Genomic DNA, 21,104 nt, shown 5'->3' on the forward strand with positions numbered 1-21,104 from the left:
TGCCTTCATATTGAATTCACACTGAAGTTTGAAATTTCTGTGCTGCAGTAAAAACCTCTTGTTAATCCATGTCGTCACAAACTTTATGAACCCAGTACTAAAAGTACCAAAAGTAAACTATGATCAAATGAGCTGCTTTTATTGACGAACGCGACACTGTACGCCGCTCACTACACTTCAGGGTTAAATAAATAAAAGAAAACACTCCCACAACATGAATGACCATATACGAAAGACTTTGAAAGTGACTTTTCCTGCGAGCGGAATTCATTGCAGTCGTTGTGGGATTGATGGGCCTGGCGTAGTCGTGACTGCCAGATCATAAAACCCAGAGCCTGATATGAGGAGATGGAGAGCCGTAATGTGCGGCCATGGCCCTGGCCCCTGCTCACAGCCAGACAGCACAATCTGTGAGACTGCCTCTCCTCAGGAGATCAACACTGCACGATAACAGAGGCTTCGAGAACACAGCACCTTGCGGAGGGCTCGATAGATCCACTCCTCCTCTTCTTCTTCTTCTTCTTCTTCTTCTTTTCCTCTCTGTCCGTCTCTGCTGCATCTACCAGAAACCCCACCTGCTCATTTCCTCCGCCAATAGAGGTCAGGTTTTCATCTGCATTTGATTGTTTGTTAGTGAGTAGGATTACGCACAAAACCTGCTGGAAGGACGCGGTATGGGTCGGGAAATAATAAATTTATCGATTTATTGATGATTAGGGGGCAAATCCAGGATTTTCTTTTCACTTTCTTTAACAATATGAGGCCTTTTTCGTTGATTGCTCATTGAATAATTCACTCAGGCATGTTTAGGGCTGACATCTTTTTGTGTATGAGGATGTGAGGCAGACGTTGCACTAGACAAGGTTTGCGTTACAGTGCTTTGCATATTACTTACCCACAGCTGGTTTCCAGCAGACTGTCTCCGACCTGAAGGGAGGCCATGCCAAAGTCTGCTATCCTGATGTTGTTCTTTTCATCTAGCAACAGGTTCTCTGGCTTCAGATCCCTGTGGCTGAAAGATCATGAGACAGAAACATAAAGCAGTTAATGAAGCATGAAATAACACATCATAGTTATGGCAACTGGTTGGAAATGAGGAGAAGTGAAAGGCGGGCTTCAAGGTCTACCAAGCACCTGTGGCTCTGGATCGTACCCACATCCGTGCAACGCAACTGTGAACAACACAGCATCTTAACGTGTTACTGACGCCCCCCCCTTCCTCTCTGCAACACCTCTCCGTTTGATCCGTCCATGCTGAAACTCCCACCTCAGCGCTGGGGCTTGTACGAGGTGTGACAGCCCCCTGGTGTGTCCTTCCTTCCTTCTCCCTTCCCCTCTCCCTACCTCTTCACCCCCTCATCCCTCTCCTCTCATCTCCCAGACAGCCACCAGCACAGCGGCGGAGCACGGGGCGTCAAGGGGAGCCAGCAGCAGAGGTGGGGGTCATTAGCTGCCATTCATTACCACGAAACACAGCGAGGGGTAAAACATCCAGCGGACGCCATCTCCCTCCTTAACGTGCACCACTTCTCATATCCCACATGCTGTTGCTGTGTCGGAGGTTAAAATCTCAATTTTGACGAGTGACTGTTCAAAAGCGAAGTTGTTTTCGCACTTTATCGCATATTAAACATCTCTTCCCGGGGCGGGGGGGGCGGCTCTTGCTGTGCCTATCAAGGCTGAGGGAGGCAACACGGACATCACACACATACGCTGACTTCTACTATATCTGTCTTTTCTATAACCGTACACGTAGACGAACGAAACAAAAGGACGGAGGAACAACAGCTGGATGTGTCTGCCTGTGAAGAAGAAGGGACGTTTAACCTCCTCCGACATCAGCTGCTGTGCAACTCGTTTCCTGTCCTGAGGGATTAGCTGTCAGCTGGTCACTGGCAGTGTCTGTGATCCCAGCTATAATTGAAACAAAACACAGATAGCATCTAAAACAGTTCTCCCCGGGCTAAAGCCTTTATCAGTTCACACAACCATCATTTGGCTGAGACGCTGGACGCCCGAGTCTTTTGAATAATACTGTCAAAGCACATGAGGAAGGAACAAACATTCACTGATCCGCTCATGGGCCACCGGTGTGAGACTCTTCTTCTGGGCATCTCCAAAGTGCGTGTGCGTATAATCCTGCCTCTGTTCCGTTTAGAGTTCTTTGTCAAAACGCCTGATAGAGGTTTTAAAAAATAATGTGTCTCCCGGCAACACTGCTGAAAGTCAAAAATCACTTGTGGCTGGAGTTTAAATGGGACAGAAGGTCAACTTGCAACTTTTATTTCAACACAGGAAGCAGAAAGCAGAGCCTGGAGAACATTCAATAATTTGGTGTGACATCAGCCAAGACTGCAGCCGGTGTTTCAGGCAGCGTTCAAACATGATTAGCTATTAAAACCATTACAGAGGTAACACCCTGATCTTCCCAGATCCCAATCAGAGAGCAACACTCTCAACAGAATCATAAATATCTAAGTACACGCCTCAAACTGTAGCCTCAGATGCAAAAAATGCACAATAAATCACTATCAAAAAGACATGGCACACACATTGTGTTATCACAGGCCAATCACATGTAAAACACAGGGAGCCCAATCTCAAGAGACCCATGCACAAAAAGAGAGAGAGAGAGGGCAGCAGGATATTTATCTACCAACAGCATCAAGGGGACAAATTGCATCTGGATGCTTTACAGTTTGTCAGGACCCTGGTATCTATAATGGGACATTAAACTGCCTCTCTGACACATTAGGCTGCACTTTGCCACTGTAATCTTGCACACGCAGCAGGCCTTGCGGTGGGGATATCTAATATGTCATGCGGGAGCGGAAGCTGTTAAGCGAAGTCAACGGCTGCGTTGAGGTTGAATAGCCGCAGTTTTTCTCTTCCTAGAATTGGGGGGGAGCTGTGTGTCACAACTTGGCTGCATGCAGATCTCGGAGGATATGCCTTTTCCAAAATATAGTGCTTGCAAAGTTTGTTTCTGCAGGACAGGAAGCAGCACACTGTACATGTCGGTCCATATGGAACACAGGAAAGTGTAGTTAAATGTAGACAGGGGGAAAAAGGAGTAATAAAGTAGAAAAATAAAAACAACAAATACCAATGGAGGGCCACTATAATGATTATTATAGTCATCCACATACCAATAAACGGAAGCAGATATTGATATTTATTACGCATCTACGCTGATGTGTGGCACAGGGCTCGCTAAGCTCTTACGACGCTGCTCAGTTTAATTTACAGGGCACATGTGTGTGTGTGTCTGTGTGCTGTCTGAGTGAGGTTTACACCCCAGTGGGGCTGTTAAACATGATTCTTGCAATCTCACACCGAGCTCTTAATTGCCTGTGATCATTTGCACGTAGCACGCGGATATGTTGTGTTTTATCGAAGGTTGCACTGGGTCCGTCCTCTTGGGGCTCGCATCCCTATAATATCCCAGACATGTTTATGGTGATGAGCGGGTTTGGAACTAAATTCCCCAGCCCGAGGAAAATAAACTGGTGACACATAGTGACTTACACCGTGTTTAACAACATGCTTATGTCATGCGGCTCTAATTGGCCAGAGCACTTGAAACTAATACTAATGGCTCGAATGTATTTTTGGAATATTAACATGGACTGAAAACAGCGCCTGTTTTTTTTCCATTTTCATGAAGTACTGAAACCATTCCGTTACCATTACTGTAAGTGGAGTTTTTAACCGTCACTGCCAGTTGAAAATCAGCCATTTAGCCAGCGGCGCACCTCTGTGTCATCCTCCTCCTCCTATCTTTCCTTTTTAACTTTTCAGGCTTCTGTTGACCCAATTAGAGAAAGACCAAGCACATCCACTAAAAATGCTTTAGGCTAATATTCTATCACGTTAGCAAAAGAGCGCAACATTCTGACTGCTGACTTCGAATGTGTTAGGCACAATCGTTTATTAGCCAACAGGGTTCATTTAGTTTTAATAGCAATTAGGGACAAGAAAGATAAAGTTGTCTTTTTTCACTTTATTTTGCTGTGTAATGAAATTGGTCTGTTTAAGTACTTTTTTTTGTACAAAGCAAGTTATTGGTGAATAAGAGATCATAATTTTGCTGTAATATTATTCTGTTGAGTTTCTGTCTCTTTATCTTTAAAGTAGCAACGTACAACATGTGAATTGTCATTCGTTTGACGTCAAGATAAAAGTCTTTAAACGTGATTTAAAGAATTCTTTTCATCCCCTTTGCAAGGGAGAAAGATTCATTTTCATTTTTTATTTGTATCTTATTGTGTAACTTTTCATTTATTGCTCTTGTACTTTAGAGGTTTCTGTCTCTATCTGTCTCCGTGAAGTACCGTACCTGCTTCTTAATTTGCTTTATCTTTCACTCTACTTTTCTACGTAACATCAAAGTAAGTTTCTTGTATGTTTAAAACCTACTTGTCAGTAAACTTCACTCAGATTATTTTATTTTGTTGATAACAAGAAAATGATAACTGGTAATTGTAGAACACAAGTCCATACTGTCCTAATTGTATTAGTCACAGTTCGTAATCTTGAGTGAAGAATAAAGTGAAGAGGAGACAGCAAGCATCTTTTTTAAATGTTTAATGGAAATGGAAATCCACAATATGTTTTTGGACTTCAAAGATACACACAGTAACTTTTGGTGAGTAATATATGATAAAATATGTACGATACTTTTTTAACTTTTTATAAGAACATCCCACAGGGCACGCTTACGTGCTGTTTTCTTGGAGACACGATGTAACTGTTGGTCTGATATGTTCTTACATTCTTGTCATGATTTTGAAAAGTTCACTTGGATAACTCGAGTACAACAAGTGCCCCCTTGCAGCAATAATAACACATTGTAACTGGATTGAAATTGTGAAGAAACAATTTTTCCTGATGATTTTTAAAGATTTTCCTCTCTAGTGGCGGCTCATTCAAGATCAGTCCCTGTGTCACCTGGGGCCTTTCTATCTCTTCCTCTGGGGTTTTGAGCAACACAGCAACGCGTTGTCGCATGTAATGCAGTGACTAAAAAAAAGTGGGATTACAATGATGGCTCGATCTGCAATAAACAAACTATTTGCTTTGTTGTGACAAATCTGTGTGTGCAACCCAGCGTTTGCTCCTAATCCAGAGGAGTTCGACTGGGTGACGATAGGACGAGCAGCAGAGCCACAAGACGGCATAAACAGATAAGCTGTCAGAGAACCATCGGAGTGAAGGGGCGGCGTAGATATTAAAAACCCAAAGCACGTCAGGCGTCTACACATGGTGCCGTGGTTGTGCAAGGTTGTGCAAAATTTGTCTGTGCCCTTTTCAGGATAAGAGAGACCAATAGTCTTAATAGCATCTCATCTCTGGTCATTTTACTTCTTATTTTTCCACATATGACTGTATGTGAGGTCATACTGTTGGCTTAGTTCCCCTCTTAATCTTCTCTTCACCATTTTACTTCCCTATTTGCTTCCCTTTTCCCAACTTTCTTTCAATACACTTCCCCTCACAGCAAACAGCCTACTCCATCCTCCTCCTCCATTTCCATACCCATTTTACCCCTTCCCATTTCCACTCCTCCATTCTCCTCCCAACAGCCTCTCTCACCTCCTCCTCTCACATGCTTACACTTCACTGCTTTAACTGGAGGAGAAAACTATCAAGAGAAAAAACATGACGACGAGGAGACAGAGAAAAAAATGATTTTGCCATTCGGTGTTGTTAGCGACCATCAGCCGTAATGATGATAGGCTATAAGTACAGGCTTTCTACAGGGAGGCAGACAGAATATCATCTAGTAAAACTCTCCTTAGGATGTCAACAAACACGCAGCCACAACGAGCCACAAGGGCACGAGCTGCTGGTGATAAGAGGGACAGGCATACATGGTAGGTGACAAATAAGCCAACATGGACTACATGATTAGAATCGGGTGCGGAAGTTAAACAGAAACAGTAGATTCTCATTCAAATGCGATGCAAATTGTCACTGGAATCGCATCTAATAACATTATGCTAACATTGGGAGTTGGATGCACAAAGATAAACAGCCAGTGATGCCAATTCTCCGTCTGTTGCCATTACAACTGTGGCAGTAGAGGAAATAAAATGACGTGGTTACCGGAGAGCTAGCCAGGCCTCAAACGGTGGAAAGTCAAGTAGAGAATGTGAAGGAAATATGCCCTTTGTTTGTTTCATGTATTCATTTAAGGAAAGTTATGTCATTTCACACATATCTGCCGCTGTTTCTCATCTCCTCATAAGAGCTTAGGTGACAAATTAGGCCCATGCTTCATGCCCAGTGAGGGATTCATTGCCGTCTGTTTCAACCGACCTTCGTCTCATATTTTAAATGAAAACACCAACTTTCCCACCTTTGCCAAGCACAAGAACGTTTCTGTGATTCTTACATAGTATTTCAAATATCTGGCTTCTTTACTCCGTTAATTCACAAATCGTAAATGAGCATAAGCAGAGTAAGATGTTGGTTTATATATTAGCAATGGCAATCTTATCTATATAGGACATTTTATTTGAAGAAACTCGAAGAATACGTAAAAACTAAATATATATATATATATATATATATATTAAGTCTAAATACAATGATTCTATACTCATGAGGTCACTGTGACCTTTGACCTCCACATTTGAAGAAATTCCCTTGAGGCAGACTTGAGACATCTTGTTCAAAAAGCCAAAAAACACATTTTGTGATGCCACCCTGAGCTTTGACCATTAAAATCAAATCAGTTCATTTTCAGATCCAATTTAACATTTGTAGCAAATTTAAATAAATTCCCTCAAGGCTTTCTTGAAATATCATGCTCACAAAAACGAGATGGAAGGAAGCAAAACCCCAAAACATATTGCAAATAAAATGTCAATGTCAATAAAAACATTACTGTATATATGCCATGATTGAACATTCAAGCATATTGATGACATCTTACAAGAGAGATAAATTCTGTTTAATTAAAAGGACCTGTGGCTTTCTTTATTTCCCTCTGTGGAGCTATAAAGCAGCGATGGCACAGACGGATGCATGTGACTCTCTGAGCCCCAGGAAGAGACTAAAGCAGGTGATGACAGAGTGAGTGTGGGAGACAGAGAGAAAGGTGGATATGGATGATGCCCATTATTATGCCACTGTGTGGGTTTAATGTGACGTCTGGACCAGGTGTTTGTTTGTGCACGTGCAGTTTTGCGCACATCAGTGTCAGCGATGGGACGATGTGTGACTGTGTGAATGTGTGTGGGAGCACGTACGATGAAGGTCTAGTGGCAGCGTTCTCCTCCAAAGTACACAAGCAATGTATGCCTGAACTTAGTGGAATGGATGGAGTTACTTTACCTGACAATCTTTATCTCACACCCACACAGTCACATTGTCTTAAACACACACACACGTATAGATGGTTACGAGGAGAAAGACCTAAGTCATTACTAAACAAACATACAAGGGGTGAGAAAGCGGACAGAGCGCGTTGGAGTGGAGGTGACATCCCTCATAGATAATTATGCTTCTGTGTGTGTTCTGAGGGCGTGTGTGTGTGTGTGTGTGTGTGTGTGTGAATGGCTGTGGGATTGTTCATGCACATGAGAAAGGTATACGGTGTAGTTTAAGACAGGCAGATCTCCACGTAGACAAAGTGGTGTGATGCGGAGTGGGTGGACAAAATGACACAGGGGGTGTGTTCGGTGTCAACCCTTCTCGTTCACCTCAGGTTGAATCATGGATATAATCTCACCGTGGATTTGGAAACACTGAAAAAAAATCAATAGGACGCATCTTCATCGCTCGCATGAGGATAACATGGTACACTTGGTTTATCACGGGGAATAAAGCCCTGTAGGTGCTTTCTATATTAGTTTAACTGGAGTAAAAATGCAGCAAAAATGATTTATGAGGCCTCCCATCACAATATCAAAACTGACTTCCACATATAAATATTCTTATTTTCCCACTATTTAAAGTGTGTAAAATCATATTTCATTCAAGCTGTGCTTGCAGAGTACTTCACAATTAAAAGATTTGCGGTGAAGCATCTTATAAACAATATTATCTATTGAAGTTTGTGTCCCCCTCAAATTGAATCCTGTCAGAAACACAGGTTAAAAAAGATGACATCAAATCAAATGATATCCTGTTTATCTTTTCTTGTGCAATCTTAAACTCTTATCAGCAAGTTGATGCACAAGCGTGCCTGGGTAAAAGGAATAAGAGTTCAAGGAAAACACACTTTACTCTTCTCGCTTAATCAAGTGTCTCTGCCGCAGACGACATTGACTTCTCTGGAGAGTGTTCACTAAGCTGTTGTCGGGATCTAAGTTTAAATAAACTGATTATTCCGTTCCCTGCTCGATACCCCACCTACTTTTCTCTCATCTTCCTTGTGTGCGTCACATCATCCCTTTCTCTCCCTCCACGTCCATAAAAACCCAAAATTTGAAGGTGTTGCGAATCAGGCAGCAAGAACTTGTGAGTGATAAACAGCCCTTTTCCTCTACATTCTTTCATTCATCCACACGGCTCAGAACAAGATATTTGGGGACAGGGGGCTGAGGAGGGAAGCTTGTGGTAAAACCCGAAAGCGGGCGTTGTGCAGAAAAGCAGAGCTGAGGAGCACGTGTTCCTCTGAACGATGAGTCACAGAGAAAAGGGGGCACCTCTAATGGCCTGTGCAGGTCCCCCCGCGCAGACAAGAAGAAATGGAAGAAATGATTGCAGAAACACTTTTTATTGAGGGGATGCTGAGATCTCATTAATGGAGAATGAAGGGGACGTGAGCAGCGCTGCGGCTGTCTGTTTGCCCCTAATTAACGTCGGGAGGAGGGCGAGAGGATGCGGCAACACTCCTAAATAATCCTCCTCACCATAAATTTACAGGGCATCATTTTCTAAGCGTGTTACTGAGAGGATTTTATCCGCGAAGACAGAGAGATGGCAACAAAATAAAACATGAGGGGGTTTGATAAATCTGCTTGTGAATCTGACGACAAAAAGAGCTGCGATAGTCAATGTAGTGCATGTGCATACACTTAATGTCAGTCCCAGATGCTTTCTCCTAATTGGTCTAATCTGTTCTCACTTATTTACTCAGATTGATAAAAGACTCCTAACTTCCATTCCCATAGAGGGGCGTTTCTTTCTATTTCCAGTGATACAAGAATGATCTACAGTGCTTTTAATTCTCCCTGAGTTCATCAACTACCCACTTAACGGTTCAAACAATCAATTGAGCGCAAGCAAATCATCATCCTCCGATAATCAGTGAAATGCAAAGTAATTTGGACACGAGGAGTTGGTAGCTCATACTGTGCATAAGAGCTCCCACACGGCTGTATTATTAAAAGCAGAAACTATACTGTACAAGAATACAAAACTGATCAAATCGCAGAAACTCAACCGTACCTAATCTTCCCATGACGAATCAGTTTAATTTGTTCCTTTTAATTGCCCGTGCAGAATTATGCAAATCTATCTGCCAGGCATTTAGCGTGAGGAGTATTACACCATGACTGCTTTTTCACAGGATTGCTTTCCCCTCCGTCGACAGCGGGAAAAGGTTTCCGAAAACTTTCAAGTATACTCGACTGTGCACTGGAGAGTAAAAATAAAAATCCTCTCTCCCTCTCCAGCGTTTTCTGCCACATTAGCCTTGGCAAAGAAGTTATGATGGGAGCACATAAATTCCCATCATGAGTCGACTGGCTGGCTACAAGTCATTGTGTCGATGAGAAGACAACGACCATGGCCTGACCATGGCTTTTATGATGAGTTTTATGATGATATGTTAATGTCTGTAATTTGATGCCCCTGCCTGTGAATGTTATAGCAGAGTGAGCAGCAAGCAAACAAACTAATAATGTGCTGCACCCTTGATCCGCTCTTCACTCTCGGCAGTCTCTACTGTTGCTGCACTTTGGAGTTTCATCTGATAGGAAAATTGTAAATGCCTGAAAACCTCTAATGAAAAAAAATGTCATTAGAATTATAATGTAATAAACATATCTACACTCTGAACGACTTAGGTTATTGTTACAATGGGGATTGGCATATCACGTTTCAGGTGAAGGCAGGTTACAGGAGGGTACAGCAAACATAACAGCAAGCGACTGAATATGAAAATAGAGTTAGAAATCACATCCAGAGTAAAAGACTGCATCAAATGTAGCCAGTACTGTGTAACCATCAGAGGAAAAAAGAAACCTAGAAATACAAAAAAACTATGTGTGTTACATTTAATAACACGAGTAGAGTGTGAACAGTAATTTTGCCTTGTGAAGATATAGAAAAATCTCTCTTGCCATTTGAATAGTACTGAGAGTGTCTCATTTGCTGCAGCATGTTAAGAGGTTTTCATATGATTCCTATGTACTCTACATATTATTGTGGGTGCTGCTTCTCCTTTTACATAGTATTGTTATTTCTTCCTGTCATGTATTACTGATTAGCTAAATGCATCCTTCCATTACCTATACCACTTATCCACTGAGGGTCAAAGCTGACAGGTCTTTTTTCCTCCACTTTTCTGCAAAGTTGCAGGAGAATAATTTTGTGATGAAGAACTCATTCTGCTGTACGGCAAAGGGACGCTCTGAAGAAGAGGAGAGAAATCTCACTCTCTGCTATATACAAATGGATGCACAGTAAATACACTAAACATTCACACACACACACACACACACAAACATATATACAGGACTGTCTCAGAAAATTAGAATATTGTGATAAAGTTCTTTATTTTCTGTAATGCAATTAAAAAAACAAAAATGTCATGCATTCTGGATTCATTACAAATCAACTGAAATATTGCAAGCCTTTTATTCTTTTAATATTGCTGATTATGGCTTACAGCTTAAGAAAACTCAAATATCCTATCTCTAAATATTAGAATATCATGAAAAAGTATACTAGTAGGGTATTCAACTAATCACTTGAATCGTCTAATTAACTCGAAACACCTGCAAGGGTTTCCTGAGCCTTGAAAAACACTCAGCTTGGTTCAGTAAACTAAATCACAAGTATGGGGAAGACTGCTGATCTGACTGCTGTCCAGAGGACCATCATTGACACCCTCCATCAGGAGGGTAAGACACAAAAAGAAATTTCTTAAAGAGCAAGCTGTTCACAGAGTGCAGTTTCAAAGCACATCCACAAAAAGTCTGTTGGAAGGGGGAAATGTGGCAGGAAACGCTGCACAACCAAGAGAGATGACCGCAGCCTTAACAGCATTGTGAAGAAGGGTCGCTTCCAGAATTTGGGGGAGCTTCAAAGACAGTGGACTGAAGCTGGAGTCCAGGTATCAAAAGCCACTGTTCACAGACGTGTCCGGGAAATGGGCTACAATAGCCGTATTCCCATGGTCAAGCCACTTCTGAACTCAAGACAACGGAAGAAGCGTCTGACTTGGGCTATGGAAAAGAAGCACTGGACAGTTGCAGAGTGGTCCAAAGTCCTCTTTTCAGACGAAAGCAAGTGTTGTATTTCATTTGGAAGTCAAGGCGCCAGAGTCTGGAGAAAGGCTGGAGAGGAGCAAAATCCAAGTTGCTTGAAATCCAGTGTGAAGTTCCCACAGTCAGTGATGGTTTGGGGAGCCATGTCAGCTGCTGGTGTTGGTCCACTGTGTTTCATCAAGTCCAGAGTAAATGCAGCTGTGTACCAAGAGATTTTAGAGCACTACATGCTTCCGTCTGCTGAAAAGCTCTATGGAGATGAGGATTTCATTTTCCAGCATGATCTGGCACCTGCCCACAGTGCCAAAACCACCAGTAACTGGTGTACTGACCATGGCATTACTGTCCTCGATTGGCCTGCCAATTCCCCTGACCTGAACCCCATAGAGAATTTGTGGGGTATTATGAAGAAGAAGCTGAAAGACACCAGACCCAACAATGCAAATGAGCTAAAGGCCGCTATTGAAGCATCCTGGGCATCCATAAACCCTAAGCAATGCCACAGGCTGATTGCCTCCATGCCACGCCGCATTGATGCAGTAATCCGTGCAAAAGGATTCCCAACCAAGTACTGAGTGCATTAATGGACATTTTCAAATGTTTGATTTTGTTTTGCTGTTATAAATCTTTTTTTTACTTGGTCTGAGGAAATATTCTAATTTTTTGAGATAGGATTTTTGAGTTTTCTTAAGCTGTAAGCCATAATCAGCAATATTAAAAGAATAAAAGGCTTGCAATATTTCAGTTGATTTGTAATGAATCCAGAATGCATGACATTTTTGTTTTTTTAATTACATTACAGAAAATAAAGAACTTTATCACAATATTCTAATTTTCTGAGACAGTCCTGTATATAGCCAAGCAACACACAGATGAGTGCTAAAAATCACTCCCCACTGACATGTTTGACTTCTATATATGATTGCCTCTAGTCTATGAGCTGGTAAATGGGTAAATGATCCCTGAAGACAAACAAAATGTGTCACATTAGAAACATGAATGCTGAGCTCAACAAATACAGGGACTCAACAAAGAGTAGAGCACAACTGTACTAACTTCTGCTCAGAGATACCTGAGCAACATATCTGATACATCAAACCTTAAGAAGAAAGAAAACAAACAAACAGTTTTGTAACAAGCAAACCCTAAGTTTTGTAATTCCTATTTTGACTCATTGGTTTGAAACCCAAACAGCATTCTGAGGCTATGAATAAACTGATTGAAATTTAGATTGTTGATTCACTTCAGGAAGAACCTCTATCATTTCAGAATTCATTATTTGGAAACTCATTATTTGTTCAATGTTGTATGACGACCAAATTGAGTTTGTTACACCTCCTGGGTACGGTTGTTTATTGGCCCCTTTGAACTGTACGTAATGTTTTTATGGATCGCACATAATGAATGTGGCTTTTATGCTTGTACCTCTAACTACTCACAATATTATATAAACTACGGTGTTTACTGTTCTCTATAACTGTACAATGAACCAGTGTTAGGGTACGTTAGGGTTCTACTTTGTCTGTTCACATGTTTAATTCCCATTTTATCAACGTGTCGGGTGACATTTGTTCTTCTTGTGAAGTACTTTGTAACATTGTTAAGAAATGTGCTATATAAATGAAGTGTATTATTACTATTATTACCTGAACGTCTGTGTACTGTACTATATTGATAAATGTGCAAATGGAGACACAGTACACTTCTTATACCGTGTACAGTGTATTACTGCATGTAGATAGATTAATATTTGGTCGTTTTATATACTTTATATACTTATAAGCACTTTTATTAATGTATGGTGAAACCTATATATGAATGTATCTTTGTCAAATTTCTATTTATTTTAAGTGACAAATCTCATCAGTCAAAGATACTTGGGATTTCCCAGGGATCAGCGCACTTTCATCAGCCCACCCCAACCCTTGACATCCAGAGTCGTGGCAGCTGGGGCAAACATTTCAACACGTGTGTCACATGACTTACCATATGGAATGACTGTGGCAGAAATCCAGCGCAGACATGATCTGTCTGAAGAATTTCCTGGCCTCTTTCGGCGTTAACCTGCCTTTCTTCACCAAGTAGTCAAACAGCTCCCCGCCAGACACATGTTCTAGCACAAGGTACCTGAGAGACAGAGAGGGGGAGAGGGGGGGACGGAGGGACGGGGAGACAGGGGGGGGGGGGGGGGGGGGGGGGCGAGGGAGCAAGTGGAGGAATGAAAGATGAAACAAGTGGAATTGCAGTAGACAATAAACTCCCATGCACGCATAGAAAAAGAAAGATTCTTCTCGTGGAGACAAGAACAAACAACTCGTGCTCTCCACAGAGCCGTCTGAAGCCTCCCGCAGAAAAGAAGAAAAAGAGGCTCCGACCTCAGACGTCTGTAAGAGCTGGAGCAACGAGGGAAAAATTGTTCCCTCGTAGCCATTACACGCAGTCAAAGCACCCGGGATCAATGATCTGATCTCTCCAAAGTCGTATCATGTTGACTATTTTTTTATTTTGTCATCTGTAAGCTGTCCCCACAGTCAGAGAGTGAAGCCTGCCGACAGTGTATTACAATACACTCTGTGTGTGGAGGGCTGTGATATTGAACACCCTGACCTCCTATGGGAGGCATCAGAGCGATGATAAAGTTGTATTACACTACAAAAAAAGATGGCGCACACTGCTCTCAGACAAGTGTGAAGTGAAGGGGAAAGAATAAAAGAGAGGCAGAAGGAAAGATATTGAAAAATCCAGTTCCTTATATACCGATCAGCCACAACATTCAAGGAGACATATTCTGCTCATATTCAGGTTTATAATGTTATTTTGTGTTATTAATTTAAATGTTTTAAGTTCTCTAATGTTCAGAAAACACATCACTTTCCTCATACTGTCCATTGCTGCAGATTAAAGACCCCCTTCGTTCTCTGCTTGCGCGTTGCAGCTGAGGGGGGTAGAGCGGTCATCCTCTAACCAGAAGGTCGGCGGTTCGATTCCCCATCTGCATGCCGAGGTGTCCTTGGGCAAGATACTGAACCCCAAATTGCCCCTCATAGAAAAAAGTGCTGTCCATAGATGCACCGTGTGTGTGTGTGACTGGTTGTACGGCAAAAAACTGTACTGTAAAGTGCATTTAGCATTTAAAGTGCGAGCAGAGAGGGTAGGCCAGGCTATGCTATGCATGCATTAAACAAATGTGGGGACATAGTGATGTCATGTGACGTCACAAAGGTGCAGGAGAATCGGTCGGATTACTGACGAGAAGTCTGAGGAGCTTCAGGAGCTTTGTTTTCCATTGTGGAAAGGAGCTTTAACACACTAGCACACACGAAAGGGAAAAGGGAAAAACTGAAAAAGCATAATATGTCTCCGGTAACTGAATTTAATGTTGTGGATGATTGGTCTATACAGTAGTTCTGTGTTTTTTTCTATTTTAACCTTTAAAAACATGAATACACACCAACACATCCTCCTTGCCATCACATTTCATACGGCCACTCATCAGGCTGTGTGTCTGGGCTCGTAGCGGGCGCAGTTTGTCAACCTGACTGAACAGCCATGATGCTCTGGGGCTCCAAAGGGACAGGAAGGAGATGAATCCCTGCTGACCCAGGCCTGAAGCTGCGTCTGTGGGCTGACAGCCAGCGGTGCCCGGCCCCTGCTCCGCGCCCGGCTTGCTCGTATATCGTACGCTGAAAACTCCCTCTATCTTCACTAGGACAAATTGAATCTCGGACAGGCGGTGAAATACTCTTTCCTCTCTCTCGCTCCCTCTCCCTGCTGTGGGTATTCGTGTGTGTGCACCCACCTCTTTGATTTTATTGATTATACTATAGTGTTGCAAACTGTACATGACCAAAGAGCATGTGTTCACTAAACAACTCTAAACCCTTAAAACCAAAGAACCTCAGTGGCTTTGTCAGGTATAAAAACAACATACGCAAGGAAATGAATTCCACTTAATGCTTTTATAAAACCATCACCCTACCTGAATGCATTTAGAAATAAAACTATTTTATATAACATGACCACAATATGAAAATTTTGAAAACAATTCAACTAAGTTTTAAGTTTCTTCTGTGATTTAATGTGATGTTAACATTTTAAATTAACTGATAATGTACCTATGGAGATTACTTGAACGATTACTAGCAATATACTTGTCATGGAGAGTAATAATCAGCACGTTACAACAGTTATTACAGGATATTATTGCATGATATTTCTCTGAAGGGGAGCTTTCTAAAAGCTGTATCTAAGCTTGGTGTCTGTTTGCAATAAAAAGTCACATTTAAGAACTGGACCAAAATGTGGATCAGAGTATGTACATTTTGACCTGTATTATTTTCTATTAGCTCCATAATGGCAAACGTCCATACATACAATAATGCAATGGATGCTGCAGTTGGCCTTAATGTGTCTTAATGGCAGCTTTGCTATAAGAACAGGTCTTTAAAATAACTCATGTTGCATGATTTACTATTTATTATTTTGCTACTGCAGCACAAATTTGAAATCAAACAGCACATGTGTATTGTGTTCACATGCATTATGCACTATAAGACTGTTGAGGTGTGTTTTTTTTTTTTGCCAGCGATCATTCATCACTCTCAGCACAGGCTATATCAACATGATACGACCATTCATTAATTTCAAGCAATGAAATATCCATAAATAAAATATTGCCGGGTTATGTATCAAACTCTTTCCACTTCCCTCCCTCACCTCTTGTGCACACACACACACCACTTCAGTTTAAACAGCTTGTGGTGGGATCTTTGCCGACAGCATAATAAATCTTAAAAGCTCCGGGACAGCCGGCACCAAACGTGCTGCTTGCCTATCAATTATCGGCTTTCAACTAAAAGAGATGCGAGTAGGAATCTAAACAATAGTAAGGGAAAAATTACATCAGCGACGCGAAGTGCGAACCCCGAGTCGCATGTTAATGCAGAGCAATGTGTCTTCTGTGACGCTGCTGGTGACCAGCTGTCAAAAGTGAGGAAGCAATGGGCACAAAATGTGATTTTGATAATCCAATCATACAGTGAATCAGAATATTCTGCTTTTCCTATCATCTTAAAGGATGAGATGTGCGGCGCTGCATGCTCAATCGCATTCGGGCTGTAAACTCAACATGACAACTAATTGAATTTAGTTGACAAACTGTGTTCTGCAGCTCAAGAGGGCTACAATAAACTACTGATGGGGTTGTCAGTCACCACTGTGAAAGTTGGCTAATAGATTTATGTGAGCGTGTGTGTGTGTGTTTGTTTGTGTTTGTGTGTTCAGCAGCTGCAGCAGACTAATGTGGCTGCCACTCTCCAGGGCTAATGTTTCTGAATGCAATGGTGTTGCCTCTGATAAGCGTGTCATGGTGTTTACATTGCGGAGAGTTCCTCTCCCTATTAGCAGTCCCCTAGCGTGCATGACCAAATTAAATGCTTCATGCCCGTACTAATGAAGCATCCGCCCCTCTAAGGCTATCACTGTAGCCCTGCAATCATTATCCACCAATCAAAACTGCTTCTTGGTCCAACAGAATGATCTGTGGGATTTTCTGACATCCAGAGGAGCACTTGTTTATATACAAACATCAGTGTGTGCAGTATTTTCACAATCCACTGGTGATACTTACAAGTACTTTTTATTTTCGTAGACGTCGTGTAGCTTTAAAACGTGTGGGTGTTCTATGAGCTTCAGAATAGCTATTTCTCGCTCGACCTGTAAAGGGAAAGAAAAGAAAGACAAAAAACAGAGATTTGATTAGCATGACATGAACAGTTAGGTTCTGATAATCATTTATGCTCAAGGTTCGACACGTGTGAGGAAACAGATGGAGCCTTTTGTCCGTTTCCTGCATTCAGCTTACAGATATACGGAAAAATCGCAGTAGCACCAGAAATCATGGGGGGCAGTGTAACCAATAGTTCAACTGAGACGAAAATAAAACACGGGGAAGAAATTTCAACAATGGTGGACATTTTTGAGAAGCATATATGTGTTACTTCACTGTGGGCAGTGATGGTTACATGGTTTGAAACGGACGTATCTCCTTTTCACACGTTTCGTAAAGGCGAAATAAATGAGAATTTAAACTACAACCTTCCTCTCGATGTTGCAAGAAGTGAAACACCAGTGTGATAAACCCAGAAACAGCCAGAGATGAGTTTTTGCCAAACGTTTTTTCTGAGGTTACTTGGGAAAATCACAGTTCAAGAAACAAATCGGAGATGCAGCAATCTGTAATAACCCTTTCCACACCCAGCGCGAGCTCAAAAGGAGGAAGTTAACCAATGCAAAGGAGCTGACTGGCACTTTCTACTGGCAGAGAGGACGGAGATAAGCCTTGACAGCTGGCAAGCACTGCTATCTCGAGTGGAAAATGTAGTTTGCTTCACAAACTGAAGGAAAACAGGTTGTGTTTTTTTCTCACCTTTCAAAAACTGTGCTCTCCTCACTCACAAAAAAACAAACCCTGCTATTACTAAGCAATAGCATTTCATAATCCCAAGGTTTGCTCGGGGTGAGCGTTAATCAGCTCGGTTAGATAACAAACAAAAAGCAGAATAATCTGTCAGAGTCAGACATGCCACATTTGAACATTACTGTCCAGTTAGATTACAGGCTGTGGGGGAATCAGGGTCAAAATGTCCACTCGGGTACATCAATGTCTCCAAAAGGAGGGGTTTTTTCCTATACCTTGTCCGTTTTTCTGCAGTTGTGTGTACAAATAAAGACAACACCCTGTCCAGACACACAAGGTCTTTTATTCTGCTTACAGAGCTGCTGAGAGACAAGCACAGCGTACTGCGAGACAGGTGAGAGCTGAATTTCACCAAAATTGAGCTGATCAGTTTGGATTTGTGTCAGCATCTCAGGAACATGTAGTCAGCATGCACAGCTGCCACTGGAAATCAGCATGGCACCTAACTCCAATAGAAGCCACAACTTATCTCCAGCTCCCCCTGTGCTCGGCTCATGTGCTATTTGCGGTTATCTGCTCATCCGTCTCCTCCAGATTTACCGTCCGACCTTCTCCCCCACCCTCTGTCTGTCTCACATCCACTGACAATGATGGAGATGAGAGGACAGTGTGAGTTAAAGGCTCCTCTGCCTCATCTCAATCCCATCAAAGTCAATTTCGCTGTGTCACTTGTCTGTGACAGCCTTCGCATTGCTTTAATGTCACACTCATCACAACTATGGACACTCATGTGGAATGAAGGCAGAGCAAACTATGACTTTTCTTAAACTCCCTCAGAACTATTTGCTTCACTGAGTGTGAAATCAGGTTTCTCCTCCTTAATTATCCATTCACCCATTTTCTATACTGTCTATTCTTTGACAGTCACAGGAGGAGCTGGAGCCAGTCCCAGGCTACGCAGCTAACGTCGGATGGGTCTGGTTTTCCTATTGCATCACCAGCTTGTCCTGTCGTAACAGCCGTCACTGAGCAACAAAGCTATGGACGAAAACTTTCTTCGTTTGATTAAAAATGTTGAAAACATGTGTGCCATTAACTGTTCAGTTTAGTACTTATATTTAAAAATAAACCCTCCTGACATTTTCACCTTGCTTTTTACCTCTTTGAAAAACAGTTTGTCACTGAAGCGCAATGAATCATGGGAGCCTCCGTTGCTTGAGGGTGAAAGGATGCATTTGGAGGAGCCTTCGAATTGGGACAGTCTCGTCGCGCTGCTGTGACACAATCGGTCGACGAATGCAGCCGACGAAGGACGCAGCCTCCAAATTGAGACCTGGCTCATGTTTTGAACTAACCACCCGAGCAGCCTTCCGTAATTATGTTCAACACATTGTTTTTCATTTCACAGCAGCTTGCATTGGTGATCTCTGTCTGCACAGTATTGTTGTCCGGTAAACTTTATCATTATATTCTGTCTAAACAGCAACACGTCTACACTTTAACAAACACAATGTGCATCATTAAAACCTCTTGAAAGTCACTTCCAAGAGAAAAACTCTATGCAGTGCAACTCGTGTTGAAGCAGCAGCCAAGAAAAACTCATGGGAGAATAAAAAAGCTAATGGACCTCGGCCCCACAGCTTGTCTGAAAAGGGTAAAGTGGTAGATGCATAATTAGCATTAGCATGGCGTATCAGTGGGAGTAAGGGCTAGGCTAATCAGGGCTAATCTGGAGACTAATGAGCGCTATCAGCTGCGCTACACCGGGCCACTTTCTCACCTGAGGCTAAGGTGTGTTGTTAAGAATGAGCCCTTGGTGGTTGTAGCTAGCTAGCCGGCAGCCCGGCTCCCTGCAGAGAGACTAATGCTCCCAAAGACTCAGGAGGAGATGAGCTGTCGGAAACGCTACAGAGGCAGCAGCTGGCTTCCTAAGCTCCCTTCAAGCGCCTCCTTTTGCTTAATTGAAATAAGAGAAATGAGGCTTTAAGTGAAGACTTAACCGTACAACCGCCTGCTTATTGCAAGATTAGCTGTTGATTAACACGCTGATGTAAATCTGTGCGGCAACCCTTGCTCTTTCCAGCATTATATACTGATCCACAGTTGCATTAATTACCTGACAATCATAAGTCCCAAAGAAATGGTCTGGAAAAATATTGGTACACCTCATCAATGGCAACACTGACTACCTGTTTCACCTCTTATCAAAGCCTCAAACACACTCACACCGCTAACACCTTCATGCTCGTATAAATACCAGGTGGCCATGGTCTCTCTTGGCCTGGCTCCTGGACATCGCTCCTCACTCTCTCATTAAGTTTCACATCTGTGAGTGTGGACAGTTCTGTCCGGTCGCCATCTCTCCGTGGCACTTCATTAGGCCTACATTAGCAGGCGCCTGGGCACCGTTCACGGAGACACTCACACACTCACATGGACAGATGGACGGGTGGTCAGATGAGCACACACACGTCCACCCTTTTGTCCTTCTTGTTACTGGTGTTCGTCTCGTGTTCTGTTGTTCAATTTACAGCCAATTTGCTCGATTTCTCGATAACTAAACAGGGGAAGCCTGCGACAGGAATAGTGGGGAAAAAAGACACCTAATCAGAAAACCAGAGGTCGAACACGAGCTCGAGGATGACACTAATCCAAATTGGCTATTTGACTGGGAGATAATTTGTCTTGTAATGTATGGTGGTTATCACTGTGGAGTGGACATCATTAGCAGAAGATGTCAGATGCCGGTTACTAGACGGGCTGATTGGCAAAGCTTCGACCCACAGGGTTTCCTTTCAGTGTCATATCCTGCCACGCTGGATACATCAATACGTCGGAACTCCGGGATTCCTGTTAAAGTTTTGACTAAGATGGTTGTAAGCAAAATATATATATTTTTTAAATCAGGCACCAGGGAACTGAAGTGGTTCCCTTTACTAAAATTAAAAACACAAGCACAATTTTGTTCACCCTGGACTTTAATTTTCATGTTGCTGTGTTTGAAAAACATGCCATGTGATTTATTACTTGTAATTATGTTGTAATTTGCAGGTGCAGATGGTGCGTTGTAATAGAAAGCGATGCAAGAGAGGAGGCCTGCCTTGTGGACAAATGAGGGGAAAGCGCTCGACGGTGCTCACATATGTGTTGTCCCAGATTCAGAGGATGAGAACGGCTTTAGCATAGTTCCATCAGCCTGCTATTGATTCTTTAAATTACACCTCTGGATCTGAATGGCT

The 21,104-nt window shown here is 42.4% G+C and overlaps 1 protein-coding gene across 9 annotated transcripts in view; it reads right to left on the reverse strand.

The window, feature by feature from the left end:
- Positions 1-21,104, reverse strand: part of LOC117762735 (serine/threonine-protein kinase BRSK2) — a 172,201-nt gene that overhangs the window by 37,356 nt on the left and 113,741 nt on the right. For all 9 annotated transcript variants that reach the window (XM_034587300.1, XM_034587306.1, XM_034587304.1 and 6 more), the window contains 3 exons: positions 17,077-17,162; positions 13,434-13,574; positions 896-1,012 (listed from right to left, as the gene is read on the reverse strand). In XM_034587300.1, the coding sequence (XP_034443191.1) occupies positions 896-1,012; positions 13,434-13,574; positions 17,077-17,162 (344 nt within the window). The remainder of the gene's footprint in view (positions 1-895; positions 1,013-13,433; positions 13,575-17,076; positions 17,163-21,104) is intronic.

Source organism: Hippoglossus hippoglossus, chromosome 6 (assembly GCF_009819705.1).
Source record: "Hippoglossus hippoglossus isolate fHipHip1 chromosome 6, fHipHip1.pri, whole genome shotgun sequence".
Classification (NCBI taxonomy): Eukaryota; Metazoa; Chordata; class Actinopteri; order Pleuronectiformes; family Pleuronectidae; genus Hippoglossus; species Hippoglossus hippoglossus.